The sequence below is a fragment of the Gymnoscopelus braueri genome, assembly GCF_963280865.1.
Source record: "Gymnoscopelus braueri genome assembly, chromosome: 9".
NCBI classification, from domain to species: Eukaryota; Metazoa; Chordata; class Actinopteri; order Myctophiformes; family Myctophidae; genus Gymnoscopelus; species Gymnoscopelus braueri.
The window spans coordinates 18,268,004-18,286,121 of NC_137610.1; the positions used below are offsets into that span (position 1 = coordinate 18,268,004).

Sequence of the window (18,118 nt, forward strand, 5' to 3'; positions counted from 1 at the left end):
AAATGTGTTGTTAAAAAATAAAGTTGAAATTGACATAACCCAGACCCTTTCTTTTGTGCAACCTAAATCTGTATTTGTGTATTTTTTACATCAACTACAGGTGCTCTGCTAGTAGTCGGCTTACTCTGCTTACAACTGCAGAATACGCTGTACAGGTAGGAGTTGGTCATCCCAGAACTCAACATACTGGCCTGTTTTGCACTATTTTACCAAAATAAAAAAAAAACTTTCACTGTTCCAAAACTTATGGTTACAAATGCAACTCAGACCTACAATCCAAGTCTTCTCTGTCTGATAAATTAATTTTAGGACTCTTGGTTTTGGCACAATATCTTGATTTTATTTTCGAAACAAATGCATTATGCAAACAAAAATAACTAACATAACTTCAGAAGTAGGAATGACAGTATTTTTTCTTTATTTTTTTCTAAGGGCAGCCTTGCAGAGTGATTGACTAACCTTGGTTTTTAACACGGCTGTGGAAGTGTTTTTAATGTCTTCTAACTGTTTTAGTGTTACACTCGACTCATGCCTAGACGAGTGACGTCTACTCGTCTTGGCATGAGTGTAAGTAACACTAAAACATTACTGTTAGAACGAAGACATTAAAAACACTTCCATGGCCGCGTTAAAAACGGTCCGAGACGCGGTCACTCAAATGAGATGAACAATGCTCATTTGGCCTCCTCCAGACAGGCCATCTGGCGTCCTATAGTAAAAAGGACAGGCTCCACCTCCTTGCTTACATTCTCCAATGTGCCATAGCAACCATAGCAACCAGAGAGCCGAGCCCCCTGTTCCCGCGCAATGTTCCCATCCTTATATGGCCTGTAGAGTGCAGACGCACTCATACGTCAGCGCTTTATGTAAATGAGTTTGATTGAAGAAAAAGAAAAAGCCCGAGCTCTACTCTGAAATGGAGGCGTGGATACAGCGCATGCGCACTATGTCCACAACTATCCAGTCCCGTCTACAACAAGCGAGACATCAACAAGAGAGAGAGAGAGAGCGGGTTTCTGATGCGGGTTGATTTTTTCATAATAGTTACATTGTAACGACGAGTTTAGCAGGATTATCACTTTGGATCTACTTCACGCGACTTGAAACAAGGTAAGCGACATTTGTGGCTTTCATATTTCTTGGGAATTAGTGATGAAAATGTGCGGGTTGGGTTGAAGCCGCATGATTGTAATGATCGGTAATTCAAAACAAGCTTCGAGTTGTCTGTGAGAACAATAATGCTTACTTTGGGCCTTTACTGCAGAGCAAACTGGATCAAATAACTTGGAACTAAAGGGCAACCTTTTGACCACTTTTTTTTAAAGTAAAAGGGCACGCAAAACCTGATTTAGGAGGCACGGATCAGTTCAGCTGAGGAAATAGTGCGTTGTGCAAACGTTTCGTCAAGAGTGTTATCATTTGGGTTTGCAAAGTGCATCTGATGCTGGAGAGACTGGTCTTTTTCTTACGCCTTCCTTGGGTGTTTTGTATCGGGTTACGCAACGATATTAATCTTAAGGTCGAAATCTGTACTCTTATTAAATGATCCATGTCCAAGTTGTTGGCTGTAGTACAGTAACAACCTAGAGATTTACGACTTCTAGGCGATCCTAAATAAACAAGTTGGATCTCACGCCCACCCCGTGCTGAAGATGCTTGAGCAGCACGCGGCGGGTGCACCGCTGCTCCTCCTGTCAACATAAATAACATCGCAATCACTCATTTTGTATCGTTTTCCGCAACGTCGGCCGAATGAACACAACATTCTCCTTTTGAACATTATAGCCAAGACTTTGAACCGCAAAGTGGGGTGCTTTAAACTTGGTGCGCATGTAGTTGTAGGTGGACTGTTGCAGTGTGACGCGACTCTCCAATAACAAAGAGTAAAGATCAAATTACACAATGGTCGTTTTGACCAATTCCCCCTCCCCCCGCCGAAAATTTTACTTTAATTATTATTTATTTTTATATTATAGTATTATTTTCTACATTTAGCGGAATAAAGTTGCCGTCGCAGTTCGGTTTCAGGCGTGCAGCGTCGACCAGAGGACGGTCAGCATCATAAAATGGGTGCGCATGAAGCAGCGTGCCATGCTTCATGCTTCCTGGCGGAAAGTGGGCGGTGTGTGCAGATCGGTATTACACTTTTCTCTCGATGGAAACTCGCACTTTAACGACGCGGCTAAGTCCAAATTCAATTCAAGTCAATTTCTCGCTCGCTTTCGTGGTGATTTTAGACTTTTAACTTTATTCATGCGGGTTTTTTTTTTTGTTGCGGAAAATCGCATCACACACACCCCTTTGCATGCCACCGCCGCCTTTGAAGTGTGTTGCCATGTTAAGTGACGTCACGTACTGTATTCTACCGTGTGGCTCTGCACCGTCAGGAGGCCCACAGGACTGATAGGCTTCAGCGTTGCCATGTCCGCTTATTATAAGCGACTTTGGGCTTATTTTTCTGTAAAGTTGCTTGTAAATATTGGTAGTTGCGGGTTTTGTTTTTTTGGGGCTTGTTTCTAAAGAGCTGTTGCTTATTTGGGCTTATTTCCAATAAAAAAAAACACTTATTTAAACCAGTGGTTCTCATATATTTTCATGTAAAGGAGTAAGGACCCCCACATCAATATGGGTGCGTTCGGAAATTACGCACCGGAGCACACTCGCCTATTAGTTTGTATTGGCCAGTGCGCTCAGTGCTGTATTTTCGAACGCACCCAATGTAATTTCCCCCGGGCCCTAACCCCCATGTGAAAACATTTTGTGGCAGGGACTCCCGCACCAAATTTGTGTTGTTAGAATGTTTCAAAAATATTTCACATTTTTCACTTTTTCTCCAAGATTTCTTTGAAAATGGCAGATCTGCAATCTCGCGATGCTACGCGCTGTGAGCTTGCATATCTGCTATTTTCAAATAGCTGATGAATATAGATAAAAAATGTTCATGAACTTCATGTGGCCTAAAGTTTCTTCTTTTGGGCTTGTTTTCATGGACCTTATTGCTTATTTCTCTCATACAATCTGGCAACACTGATAGGCTTGAGTTCTGCTTTGGTGCACGCCGGTGTCGCGCGGCGATAATAGCCGACCTACAAGCCCACAGCGCGTTGCAGCGTGCCGCTGTTGTGAGCTTGCAGATTGGCTTTTTTCCCCACCGCGCAACACCGTCGCACAACGAAGTATAAATCAGACTATAGTCTGGGGGCGCGGCTCGCCGTTTTGCCGCAGTTCAGGTCCACATGTGCAGTGAACATTTCATTTTTGCCTAGCAACAAAATAAATCATAATAACCAGTTCACCCAATACACCTCGAGCTAATTCTCCACGTTGGAAGTCCTCTTTTTGCACGTCTAATCTGCAACAAGACCATCTCACAATATGTAAAGTGCCCGATACCCCATAATAAATAAGGCATAGTTTACAACACGCGTGGCGTCTATGTTTGTGACATATTAGTTAGTACTACTCAGTGTCGCCAACATGAAGAGCGCAACATGGTGACATGATCTGTCTGACGCGCTGTCTATGACTGTTGACCTACTTCCCTCATTTGGGTCAAGAGATAGCCTACAAGATGCTCCATCGTGCATGTTTTGATTGATTGCTTATAATAATACTGCAGCACCAACCACTTCACCTAATTTATCTGCACACATATCCAAATTAGACAACTAGTGAATTAGTTTACTTAATAAAGCAAACATTTAAAGGGGTAAATGAAAATACCATCTCTAAAAATGGATCCTAACCTGCACAACTGCCCTATGATTATGATAATTGCACTTTTTTTGGCCTCTAGTCTGTATTTGTACCATATTCTATTAAGCTATATGCTGAATCTCATTTCTCATTATGCTGATTGTGTGCAGATGTTTGGCTTTCACAAGCCCAAGATGTACAGGAGTCTGGACGGATGTTGCATTTGCCGCGCTAAGTCTTCCAGCTCGCGCTTCACAGACAGCAAGAGATATGAGAAAGACTTCACAAGCTGTTTCGGGTGAGAAACAGGACTGTGGGTGTGGTGTGAAAAAAACATGTGTACTAGAATGTGTACTAGAATATATTTATAACCAATTACGTGTCTTACTTGGGTGTCACACATTTCACATAGTCTTTTCCTGTCTCTCATACAGTATATGCACCCATGCAAAACCTTCTTAGGCTACGGTCACACCTAACTTTGTGTGTGCCTATGTGGCCGTCTTTTTGCGATAGTTTTCAATGGGAACAGACGTAACGGAGCGTTTTCACATGGAAAGCCACGCAATGGCAACAAAACGCTCAGTTCCCATTGAAAACCATTGCAAAAATACAGCCACTTAGGCAGAATCAAAGTTAGGTGTGACTGTACCCTTAATTAATTGTTCTGACATACATTTCCCTAATCTTAAAGGTTGTGTGAAATTCGATCTGGGGAGATTTGTAATGCTTGTGTCCTCCTGGTGAAGAGATGGAAAAAACTCCCTGTGGGCTCCAAGAAGAACTGGAATCATGTAAGTGTCTTCGAGTTTATTAATCCCTTAAAACGTGGTTGACCGGGGTCCCCCAGGGATCTATACTTTGTCTCCTCTTTTTTCCCACACCACATGTCTTCGCTGAAAGTAGCAGATCCATAAACTCACTTGTTAGCTTGCTGATCGTCTATTTTCAACAAATAATGTCTATTATGACATGCCCAGAATAGGAACGCTAGGGTTCATGTGGTTAAAGAAATAAAGCTAATCGTATTAGGCCTCTGCGGCATCTCCAGCTGTAAATGAGTTTTGATTACATCTCAGTGGAATAGTGTGACTATTGTACTTTCCCTGGTAATTATAAAACCTCTCCTTTCCTCTCCTTGCAGGTGGTTGATGCGAGAGGGGGTCCAAGCCTAAAGATAACCTCTAGGCCAAAGAAGATTAAATCTCTCTCCAAGAAAGCGAGGCCAAGCCAGATCAGCAGACTTCAAAAAGAACTCAAGAGAAACAGTTAGTTCTGCATTTTAGTATATTTATTTTTAAACTTTTGGCAGAGCAAATTGATTTGATTATACATTTCTTAGGGTTCCATTTGGTCATATTTGTACACTCTTTGAGTTTTGGTTGAAAAAAGTTTATTATTAAAGAGTTAAAGCTTTATACTCCGATATACATATTCCTCTATATTCTCATTAGTCATTGCTATAAATCTCTTTAGTAAACAGAAAATAAATGTTCAGGTAGGTTACACATTTCATCCAATCAGGAGAGAGAACCCACAAACATCATTTATCACCTTGTGTTCAGTTCCAATTTTGTCTGCTCATTTATTTGTTTCATCACCATCTCTCCTGATTGGATGAAATTGTTATCCTGACCTGAAATTGTATTTTCTGTTTACTAAAGAGATGGAGAGACCTCTGTTATTGAACAAACACTCTATATTGCATTACTTGCTATGGGAATATAGAGCTATTTAACACTTGTTTTAACTAAAGTAAAAATATATATATATAAAATATATTTGATGGTGTCTATCATACTGATATGAGTAAACTTTTGATGACTGGGCACCTAACTATACCTTGAGTAGATCCTATCTAATATCTATACTGTATATGTGGTGTTTTGTCCATTAGATTCAGATGCCCACAGCACCACCTCCAGTACATCTCCAGCTCAGTCTCCCAGCTACAGCAACCTGTCAGATGAAGGATCAGACACTGAGATCAGGCGTGGATCCAGCCGCACTCCTGTCTTCTCCTTCCTGGACCTCACTTACTGGAAGAGGTAAGTCAGCTCACCCCCATCTGTAGATGCAAGCATGCCTAATGTGTCAACACCAGAGGTGAATCAAAATCCTTTTTTGGTAACACTTTCTATGAAACCCTTGTCTGTAATGCATATATGTTATAATGCATTTATTGCATTATAATCTGCTTGTAACACTGTAAAATTATAGTTAATTATAAGCAATCATAAATACTAGGGTGAACATTCAAACTCTATATAACAATAATCATGAAACATTGTAAAACATTTAACCACATGAACCCTAGCTTCCCTAATTATTCTAGGCCGAACGTTCTGAAAATAGCCTATCTACAAGTTCACAATGCGTCATTTTACAGTTACTTATACGGTCAAGTATCATAATACTTCATCATTGCTGGTTGTTTCCAAGGCATTATAATTGTAACCATAATTATAATGCAATATATACATTACTATAACATACATACACTTTGAGCTTTTGATGTATGTCCCAAATTCATAGTTATACATATTTTATAATAATTTATATAATGCATTATAATTATGGTTATAATGCATCATGTGGTGGAGTCTCCCGTTGATCCAACGGATGTGTAGACAGGCAGTTATTTCCTCTTAGCGTGGCTCCTCATGTGGGAGCGTTGCCCTATCCCTGAGACACACAGTCTCCCACAGATACTGCAGGGAATTGTGTCCTGTGTTGAGGTGAGAGGTCCACGTTTACTGCAGTCTCTCTTGTCTTGGATCGATGCCGCTCTTGCCTGTTTGAAGGCCTCGATGCCTTGGGTAACCTGGTGCCTAATTATGTTTATAATGCTCATAGTGTGATTTTAAGTCACTATAAGCGGTCATTGGTTGCTTTAAGTAAAGTGAAGAAAGAAGTTGTGTGTAGATTTAATAGTGAATAATAATGTAATAAATTGTATTTTACTTTACTCAACTATAACTTTACAGTGTTAATGCATTATAAGTAGTTTTATAATGCATTGCAGACATGGGCATCATAGAAAGTGTAACCTCTTTGGTTTCCAGGTATGTTTCCACATACAAGGAATTTGTCATAGTGAGGTTGGTGTATTAAACTGAGTAGCAACAGTATAGAAAGGACCAAACTAGTAAACATACACAGTGAAATCCTCAGGGTTAATTTATATAGAGTCAAATGAACACTCAGGACTTTACAGTGTATTCTTTGGTTAGGGTTATTTTGATGTGGCTGAATACAGATTCATTGACTTGTTGTGTTTGTAACTATATCCCACTTCTCCGTCTAGACAAAAGGTGTGCTGTGGAATCATTTACAAGGGGCGCTTTGGAGAAGTGCTCATTGATCCCCATTTATTCAAGCCCTGCTGCCGCAAGCAGCGGCAACAGCAGCGGGATGAAGAGGAGGGCTACGAGGAAGAGGAGGAGGAGGAGGAGGAGGAGGTAGAGGTGGAGGAGGGGCAAGTGGGGGAAGAGGTGCAAATTGAGGAGGTGGCGAACGAGGAGCAATCCCAGATGGAAGAGGAGGTGAAGGAAAGGGCAACCTGTGAGGAGAGCACCGAGGCTCCTCAGCTGCACGTTGCCATGGTGACGACTCCTTCCATTGGGGCTGAGTGGTGACACTGCTCCCTACTGGTTCTGCGCACATCTTAGAGCAGGGGTCTTCAACAGGGGGTCCGGGACCCCTAGAGGGTCCTCAGAGCTGCTACTTTTTTTTTTTACATTTACCACTTGAACCATCGCATCCCTATTCTGAAGAGAACTCTAGCCAAAAATAGCAGATCTACAAGCTCACAACGCCTCGCGCTGTTGTAGATCGGCTATTTTCGGCAAAGAGGTTTGGTGTAGAGGGGAAAAGAGTACAAAAAGAGCAAGTACTGGTCAAGTTTACAAAGTATTGACGGTATAAGTGGCTAAATGTCTGAAAATACACATTAACATGAATCCAACATGATAGCTATCTATGAAATCTATGAAAAAGTTTAATCTGCAACACAATTTGATACAATATGTAGTGGGGGTCCTTGCTCCATCTCTCTCTCTCAGCTAAGGGGTCCTTGGCCTGAAAAAAGTTGAAGACCCCTGTCTGAGGAAATCTTGGGGTGTTTTAAATTTTCAAGCACTTACAGAAAAGAAGTCACCTCAGGTTGCCTTCAAGCAAAGAGCAGCTGAAACTCCTTTTGTCTTCTACCTTCATATTGTTGCCGTTTTTCGTTTTGTTTTGTTTGAAACCCCCCCCCCCCCTGTTTTCTCTTTTGTTGATAATTTATGGATTATTAGTTTTTCAACCGTGTAATTTTTTTGTATTTAATATTCTTTTTGTCCTGACAGTTGAGCACCATCCGTGGTGTTTTGATTTGCTTCAGATAAAATAATGCTGGAAGTCAAGTTTGCTGGTACAGTGAAAAGATTCCTACTCCAAAATGCTCTATATCTCTTTTGGGGAAAAAAGACAAGAAAAAGAAAAAAAAAGGTGCTAGTAGCAAGCAATTCATCGCTCAAAAGTACCGTATTTTGTGGGTAAAGTAAGATGAGTTTTACTATCTTTTAGTATGTTTTTTATGGTAGATATCTCATTTTGGAACGAACCTCCTCTTTTCATATCATTTAAACACTTTTCAGATCACAGACCTGTAGAGTAGCCTTTGTATTTGTACCTGTCCAATAATTACATTGACTCTGTACAGTATGTTACAGTAGCTAGACTGGATTAGCCTGTATGTATGTGAATATGTGGGTCCATTTAAATAAGGCCTATTCACAGCACCAACAGCAAATACACCAGCCTTAATTATGTGTTATAGACAGTGCTAGTGTTAATTTTGGAACTGGTATTAAAGCCTGATTTATATCTCTGTACGACAGTGTCGCTTGCCGAAAATAGCAGATCTAGAAGCTCTGTGTGTCACAGGTGCATTTTGATGCGTTCAGAACTTGTTAATCTGCTATTTCTGGTGAGTGCCACTGTCATATGACCTATAAATTAAGAATAAGGAACAATAAGGGACAATAGGTATATTTATTGTGGCCTCAGCAACACAGTGCATTTTGCATGAATGGCAACAAAGCCCTCATCGAAAAGACCCAAGTGATCCGATGCATGAGTCTACTAAATTGCATGGCCTTATAAAATAATTGTAAAATTTATTTTTATTTTTTGGATCCAGTTTGCTGAAATTTAAAATTATTTTTCTATGTAAAACAAAAAGGAAAAAAAAGAAAGAAAATGGACAAATAGACAAATACAAAAAAGTGTCTTTTCATCACAATACAGCACAATACAACAGTAAAACATACCGGTTGGTCTATACCCATTCAGCAATATTAAAATCTGTGATTTATGTCATTCCCGGTTTAGTAGTTGGTAAAAGATTTTATACAAGCTAAAACACTATGCCATTGCCTCTTATATACCACAAGGGTGTTGTGATATATAGCCTAATATTACTTTATTTATCACATGAAAGCCAAAGCACATTTAAATTCACCCAATGTCAAATCAATGCAGATTTTTATGGACAATTGTGCGTGTCCACGGTCATTTCTATGTATGTACTTTATGGGATTTTAAAAAGAACACTAATATGGAATTTCATACATGTAATGCTGTAGTTGGGAGGGAGGGGGGTGTTATGTATATATGGGGTGGGGTGAGGGGTACGACCCCTATATGGGTTCCATTATTTATTTATTTCATATTTATTTGTATCACTGCATCCCCCTGTTAGAAGTGTAATACTATGAACTCTGTTAATCTTTTTCCGATAGGATGGTTTTTGTACATCAGTAATTTAACTGAATGTAATTCTCATGAGGATAGTGTTTAGTACTGCCTCCAATTAACAGTTGTTAATATTTGTGAAATGTTGGTTAAGTATTTATTTACCTTCTGAGCTGATTTGTGTGCAGCCTAACTTATTCTCTATCATCACTTTTGATCTATTATGTAGACTATGACCAAACTTTACGTTGTCCCCTTTACCTTTAGCGTAATGATGTCAGAATGATTTAGAGTAGGCTGGCCTGTCTTATAGGCATTTTAGTGCTTCTTGCATGTATTGTAGCTATGCATTTACCTAGCTTACAAGTTAGACAAAGCAGTTTTGTATTTTTTTATACATCATGTAATTTTTTTACCTGTCCCTTAATAAAAGAGTTTTTGTGATATGTGTCATTTATTGAACTTGTTGTGAAGGTGGGTAAACAATTTATTCTGCCCAGTGACCAGCAGATTTATATTTTAAATGGAGAACACCACATTTTAAGTCAATTCAGTCTGACACTGCATACTGTAATGTAGGCTTGCCCTATTTTAGTTTTAAAATAAAATATATCTAAGTTGTCACGTTCGCAATAGCTAGGCTACATGTTTTACTCCACATCACATTCCTACCGGTATATAAGTATGAACAACACGGAACACAAGACAAAAATGTTATGTATTTAATTGATATTTTATTAGACTGCTGCTCAGTGCCCATATAGTATGTTGATGTGGGCACGTGTGTAGGAGTTGTAATTGTATTGCATTGACAATTATATTTCTTTCAGATTCTTCTTATTCTGCTAGAATATGTATTATCTTCTGTTAGAACTTATCCATAGGCTTTTAAATGTGTATGTTTTATTTTATATATTTTATGCATTTGTTCTGTGCAGCACTTTGAAAAGTGCTATACAAATAATGTATCATTATTGTTATTATAGTTAATGTAAAGTGGTGTAAAATAACTACATTTACTCTAGTAAATTTTGAGGTATTTCTTACTTTACTGGAGTATTTCCAATGTTCTATACTTTCACTTCTACTCCACTACATCTCAGAGACAAAAAAAAAACGTGAAAACGTTTTTTTTTTTGAAAACGGTTAGTAACTAATTACTGTAGATTTTGATTATTGTTAGAAATTAATTCAGCCCTAAATACTTTTTAAGTTGTGAAATGGAATATTCTGCATAATGTGTAATTTCTACTTTTGGTACTTTGAGTACATTTTGATAACAATACTTTTGTACAGTAAAGTTTGAATTCCGGACTTTTATTTGTAACAGAGTATTTCAACATTGTCGTATTACGGCAATGTATAATGTGTTAAGTAAGTAAAACATTTGAGTACTTTTTCCACCACCGTTTATTTGCTGCTCTTGAGTGTAGACGTCTGGAACGCAGCCATTTCAAACGGAAGTGGGTGTCATGTGACGAGACCATTTTAATAAACACGGAAGTGTCTAGTTTTTAGTTTAGCTGCAGCTCATATCCTTCAGCTTCAGCTATACTTATATCTTATATGCTACATGTTTGGCATTTGGACTTTATGCGTAGGCCGATGGTATAAAACTCATCAATAATATAGGGTGACAGAAAAAGCGACCGTCGAAGCTCTAAGGTAAAAAGGCTAATGTCGTTTTCATGATGCATGGCAAGCTGAATATGATGATGCATTCATTTGAAATACATCTAGTCCAGTGGTTTTCAACCTTTTTCATGCCAAGGACCCCTAAATTGATATGCATTTGGCCGCGGACCCCCATCTGAGAATTTTTTGTGCCAGGGACCCCCAGAAGCAAAGATTTGAGTTAAAGTATATAAATATTCAAAGATATGCACACATTTTCAAGATTTTTCAAAAATAGCAGAGCTACAAGCTCATAGCGCTTGTAGATCTGCTGTTTTTGAATAGGCAAAGCTAAGTGGTTAAAATGATTGTGACTCTATGTTAACTAAATTCCCTGGGGATCCAGTCAAGAACCGCTGGTGGTCCCCGGACCACTGGTTGAGAACCACTGATCTAGTCAATCTTTCAGAATGCGACATTATTATGAAACACCTGGTTGCTGAAGCTTTTTTAGAATGCTTGATATTGTGTATTTTCTAAATGACAAATCTACTGATCAAGGCATGATATTTTTGTTGTACTTGGATCCAGTGCTCAATGTTGTCTATCTCTATCCCATTCCCTATGTTGTTTATCTCAATTATAAGAAAGACATTGGGGTGGGTTGGTTTCAGTGGTGTAAAGTGCTGTACTTCAGTAATTTTTTTTAGGTATTTTGACTTTTTCCAATTTTCAGTACTTTTACTTCTACTCCGCTACAATTATTTGGAAACTTTAGTTACTAGTTACTTTGTAGATTTTGATTATTATTACAAAACATACATTACCCACTTCAGCCCTATATACATTTCGGCCATTTGAAAATAGCCGATCTACAAGCTCTCAATGCGTCGCATTGTGAGGTTGTAGATCTGCTATTTTCAAAATATTTGTATACATTTGAAAACTTGTGAAACGGGACATTCTGCCTAATGAGTACTTTCGGTATTTTAGGTACATTTTTATACCAATACTTTTGTACTTTTACTCAAGTAAAAAGAGTGTGTACATTACAGTATTGATACTTTTACTCAGTAAAAAATGTGAGTACTTTTTCCACCACTGGGTCTATCTCTATCCCATTCCCTATGTTGTTTATATCAATTAAACGAAAGACCTTGGGGTGGGTTTGAGATACAAAAAAAAGTAAACTTGCACTTGCAGCATTTTCATCATGGTGGAACCCACAGCATCTGGACAGTTCTGTAACAGGATGCTCAGCATGGTGAACTCGGAAGATGTTAATGCCATCATCCAGGCCCAGAGACATATGTGAGTACCACTCCTTTGCCGTGATAATATAACATACACTCTGCAGAAAATGACAATTTCATCTTGGTCGGTTCACGTGTATCCTGAGGACTTAACATTGTTTTTCATATTTAACCCTTATATCCAGAGCCCAGACTCAACTTGACACCCAGAGAAGCACCATATCGTCTGTTGGGTGGAAACCTTGAAACCTTTCTGGAAATTGAAAAAAGAACCTGTGTTGTTTAATAGATCCAATGTATCTAGTCACAATCTTGTTAATACTTTTCATTGGCTCAATATTTATAAAAGCTTCAGACAGACTTAACCACTTTAATTTTGACACAAAAAAATCTAAAATTGCCCATCTACAAGCTCACAACGCGTTGCATCTAGACACGTTATGAGATTGCAGATCGGCTATTTTTGCAACTTTAGTGTGACACTGTAGTATGTACGACAAAGTAGGGCATTCATTTATGCAAAAACACTATGGAGATACAAGGTTTCTGCCCAACAGCGACATTATGATCATTTATCTATTGATTATTTACACTTTGCTGAATTGTTCCAAAACCAGGCTCGACCGGTTTGAGAAAACCAATGAAATGCTGATTAACTTCAATGGACTGTCCAGTGTGCGGCTAGGGCAGATGAATGAACACTTTTTGCTCCACACTCGAACCCTTGTGGAGATGAAGAAAGATTTGGACAGCATTTTCAGAAGAATCAGGTCTGGTGCACCTATACACACACTTGAAGAAGCATGTTACCCATGTTCAACCTCATCTTCATATAATTATGCTCATTATATGATGGTACCATTTTTGTTCGCTCACTCTGCATCTCAAAGGTGGGCTGTGGACAGTTCAGAAACCTGCCTACCAATGACAAAATTTATATTTTGTATAAAATATTAATTTTTAACAAAATATTGTTAAGATTTCCCATGCGAAATAACAGTTATTGCTACAATGTAGATTTCAAAATAATAGAAACTACAGTAACAAAAGTTAGCTGCTGAAATAGAAGCCATTGTTCTTGCATCAAAAAGGAAAAAAGGGGGGAAAGGTTTGAAATCTTGTTTTAAATTACCAAACCTGCCTACTGATGAGGCAGGTTTCTGACTGTCACAAAAGAAAATAGAGTCTGCACACTGGTGATGCTGAAAAAGCATTGCTGTATTTTCTTTTGCGTCGTCAACGTTTCGATCAATCAGATCTTCATCAGGACATATACAGTACATGCTTTTTCAGCATCACCAGTGTGCAGATTTTCTTTTGTGATACTTCTGCTTGTCTTACACCTGCGCCACGGATGTGCACGCACTACCTTCCTCACAGGTTTCTGACTGTCCACAGCCCAACTTCAGACATAAATCTAGTAGCCAGAAATGGTGGCATCTTATAATGAGCATTACAATTATATGAAGATGAGGTTGAAAATGGGGGATTAGTATCTGCATACAATCACCTCTTCTCACCATTTATGTGTTTTCCTTTAGGACACTGAAGGGGAAGATTTCTAAGCAGTACCCAGACGCTTTTAGCAGTGAGTGTGATTTTTCATTACATTTATCATATCGTCGCTGTCTGGTGGAAACCTTGATATGTCCAAACTGTTACTTTTCAGGAAATGGCTGATCCAATGGATCTAGTGTAGTTAATGTTCAGTCATAAGCTCTTGTTAATACTTTTCATTGGTTCAATATGTATAAAAACCAACAGACCGTCACCCTGAACCAATTTAAATTGAAATGCTTTGCAAAAATAGTGGATCTACAAGTTCACAACCCGTCATAATGTGACGCGTTGTGAACTTGTAGATGTGCTATTTTCGCTACATAATTTGTGAAAAAACATAAAACGTGAAGAGTGTTTCTTCATCTTGGTCAGATATCCATGAGGCACCCATTCCGGAGGATGACGATGATGAGTTTGACCCAATGGCCCCGAGCGTTGCCACGACGATCGCCACGGCCACCTCGGAGCAGAGCACAGAGTCCTGTGACACCAGCCCGGATGTGGTGTCCCCCACCGTCAGCCCATGCTCTGAAGACCTCTCTCAGGAGCCACCTGACACACCCACCTTCCACATCCCAGAGACAGATGTGCTGAGGCACGAGGGCCCTGACTCAGTCCCTGCAGAATGAAGTCTGAGTTATGCCTAGTTGCTTGCGGGTGCCGCACCCCGAATATAGCAGATCTACAAGCTCGCAATGCTTCGTGAGCTTGTAGATTGTCCTAAAATAGACTGCTATTTCCGGTGCATGACACCCGCTTGCAACTTAAAGGGCAAGACCACTTTGGTAGAGGTTTGGGTTGTGTAGTTACTTGCCATGATGTTACTCCAAAGGTGGACAAGAAATCAAAAATAATTGCTCCATTGATTAGAAATTGATAATTCAAAATATGCTCTTCATTGACTTACATTGTATGCTGAAACAGCTCTCAAAGTCACTCTATTAGCACATAAACAAACGCAATCAAAGTTGATTCAGACAATATAGAACATCACCAAACCCAGTACTGTGGATTTTACTATTTGAAGATCCAGATCCACGTATCCAGTCCGGGTTTTCTTCCTGATAAAAATGGCAAAATCAACAGGAAGTACCCCTACCCCTGAGCCACTGCCTCCCCAGTACTGGGTTTGGTGATGCTCTATATTGTCTGAATCAATGTTTGTTTATGTGCTAAAAGAGTGCTGTTTCAGCGTACAATGTAACAGCAGCATATTTGGAATTATCCATTTCTAATCACTGGAGCAATTATTTTTGATTTCTTGTCCACCTTTGGAGTTACATCACGGTAAGGTAACTACACAATCCAAACCTCTACCAAAATGGTCTTGCCCTTTTTAAGTATCCCCCGCCTCATTTCTCAAAATAATGCACTGTGTGGTGCCTGATAAAAATGAACATTGATGCGTGGACATGGCATTTCCCAGAATTCCCACAGTCCCAAAAACGGAACTCCAAAGCTAACTATTTATAAGTCAGAGGTCACTTTGTGTATTTGATTGTATTGCTGTGTAGATACGACTGAGAGGCTGTTTTGTCCTTTTTGTTATTTGTTTTTTCTGTGAGTGATATTTGAGTTTTTCTGTTAACATTAGTGGAGATCGCATTGTGAACTTGTTTCTGGGAGAAGCTACAAACTAGAATTATATTTGTAGGCGTGCTTGCTTGCTCTCTTGCTTGCCTGTCTAAGGCTATGTTCAGACTGGCTGCCCAAAGAGTGTACGAATGGAACCAAATGGACCATTTGGTTCCATCGTACAGTACATGCTGAGTTTAATTAACACAGGATTTTACATTGTAGACTGAGGTCCCAGAGAGAAAATGGGCTAATGCTCAAACTGGGGGTCGTTGAACATAAACATTTTGAGAATCCCTGTTTGTATGTATGTATGTATGTATGTTGTCACTGTCCAAGTAATGATTAAACCTAACCCCAGTGCATGAGTAACTAGAGAGGGCTGCTCAGTGGAGTGCCTATCTCTGCCAGAGAATCTGACGTTATATTGATCATGACTTTATATTGATGACATCAGTGTGGAACTCCATATTTGGGCAAGACTAATTGATCAGTGGGACGAGTTATTCATAAAATGTAAAAAAATATTCACACACAATATTGCGGTGGCGCTTGGGAATTGGAACGAAGTGTCCTTGAGCACTGAACCCCCCCCACTGCTCCCGATGAGCAGGTTGGTGCCTTGTATGGTTTCTTCTGCTGTCTGTGTGTGTGTGTGAAGTGAATGGGTGAATGTAATCCACATTGTACCGCACTTTGGGTAATGGGAATGGCACTATGTAAATGCACCATTTTACTATTTACCATTAGAAAAAAAATCAGTATGTCAAAAATATTCAGGGATTTACATCCTTGGCCTACTGGCAGCACGCACAAGAAATCTGGCACCAATCGACAGGGGAGAAAACATTATCCTTACCTTCTGCCTGGCAGAGATAATTGACCCATGCACTGACTCATCAAATCAGCATAAGGCCATAAAATGTAATCAATTTAAATCTATAACTGAATATCTGACATGCTGCAATGTGGTGGTCAAAGGTCAAGGTTGGCATTCAATGATCAATGCAGCTCAACTGTGCACACCTCTAGGTTTCCCTTGTTTTTGTTTAATAATAGTGTTACGGTTTTCCTAACCACCACTCATATCATCAGGCACCTTTTAAAAATTGGAAATGTTTTTGTTAATGCGTATGAGTCACAGATTTAGCTCTTGTTTGCATTGTATCCAAGAAGTTATAATAAATGCAATTTGTTACATGTTTTTTTTGCCCCAAAACATTTGTCCACCAATATCTTTAACAAATGAACAGCCTCATTGCACTTAAGGGGTGCCAAGTCAAATACAGCAGAGGTTCTGATAAGCATAAGGAGTTGGGGCATAACATTTAGTTTGACTCGGTTCCACAGATAAATATTGTGAAAATAGCTACAAGCTCACAGCTTTTGCCTCTTTCTTATATTATTTGACAATTTGGCCAATGTTGTCAGTTTTTATAGTATAAGTTTGTTGATTACCTTTATGCTGTAATGGTCTCTTTTTATTTTATTTTTGAGGTATTAAAAAGGTCTTAAAAGTCCTTAGATTGTCACTACACTGTCATGTGGGGACCCCCCCCCAATTCATGTGGGGACCCCCCTGGGGATCCCGACCCACAGGTTGAGAACCACTGAAATACAGAACCTGAGTAACATTTAGTAACCAGAGGGGGGCGCTAAGTGAAAATGGAAGCAGTTTCAAACCGGATCCGTGGGTCAAAGTTGACAATAGTCAGCTCCGTTCCGTGAGCAGAAATTGGACTTCCGGTTTTCGAGCTAGCAGAAATAAGGCTTCCGGTTGCCTTCAAAATAAGATCTACATTTTTTAATATTTTTTAAAAGACACAAATCTATTTTAAAAATACATTATGATGTATGCCTTTTAAATGGCTCATACTAAAACACTTCCAAGTGGCAAGTTTAAAAAAAGGACACAATTGCATATAAAAAATACATTTATGATGTACAGTATGTCTTTTTAATTGGCTTAGATCACTTCTAAGTGCCAGGTTGTTCCAGATTGAGGCTATTGACCCCCATCAAATGTGCACTTCACACCTAAATATGGGCCATTTGTAACAGGAATTTATTCAAAGGTTTGAAAACCACTGCATTTAGGTTAGAAACACTTTGAATGGTTAAGCATGCATTCTCTAATTAATGTTTGTCCTGCAAGTGTAAAGTGTAACCTGAAAACCTTATATTATTGCTTTCGTTTTTCCCTGCTAAATGTCTCTCCTTTCATTCTGCTGTAGTTAGGTAATAATTAAGTTATCAGTCCAACCCTGATTTTAAAGCAGATGCCTAGAATTACATAATTACGGTGCTTAGTGCCGGAACTTCCGAGGTACGCACGCGTTCGGGGAGACCCCCTCTACACCGCCACACTCTCCGCTAAGCGGCACTAAGGTGTAGACAAAAGTGGCGGGCCGTCCAGTGAGGTCAGGGGTCAGAAAAGGGCCTTTTTCAGTGCATAGCCTATACAAATTGGACACTGGACAGGAGACGGTGCTTAGTGCCGGAACTTCCGAGGTACGCACGTGTTCGGGGAGACCCCCTCTACACCGCCACACTCTCCGCTAAGCGGCACTAAGGTGTAGACAAAAGTGGCGGGCCGTCCAGTGAGGTCAGGGGTCAGAAAAGGGCCTTTTTCAGTGCATAGCCTATACAAATTGGACACTGGACAGGAGACGGTGCTTAGT

The 18,118-nt window shown here is 39.4% G+C and overlaps 2 protein-coding genes across 2 annotated transcripts; both read left to right on the forward strand.

Annotated features, from left to right (window-relative positions):
* Positions 1-972: 972 nt before the first annotated feature.
* Positions 973-8,922, forward strand: LOC308091316 (SIN3-HDAC complex-associated factor-like). Its single transcript, XM_080436819.1, has 6 exons — positions 973-1,110; positions 3,867-3,994; positions 4,391-4,490; positions 4,841-4,964; positions 5,594-5,744; positions 7,004-8,922. Exons 2-6 carry the CDS (start codon positions 3,867-3,869, stop codon positions 7,332-7,334), a joined length of 834 nt encoding a protein of 277 aa, XP_080292945.1. The 5' UTR covers positions 973-1,110; the 3' UTR covers positions 7,335-8,922.
* A 2,007-nt stretch (positions 8,923-10,929) lies between these two features.
* kxd1 (KxDL motif containing 1) lies at positions 10,930-16,641 on the forward strand. The gene is made up of 5 exons (XM_080437580.1): positions 10,930-11,100; positions 12,253-12,360; positions 12,920-13,072; positions 13,844-13,890; positions 14,235-16,641. The coding sequence occupies exons 2-5, from the start codon at positions 12,263-12,265 to the stop codon at positions 14,489-14,491; spliced, it is 555 nt and encodes a 184-aa protein (XP_080293706.1). The 5' UTR covers positions 10,930-11,100; positions 12,253-12,262; the 3' UTR covers positions 14,492-16,641.
* The last annotated feature ends 1,477 nt before the right edge of the window (positions 16,642-18,118 follow it).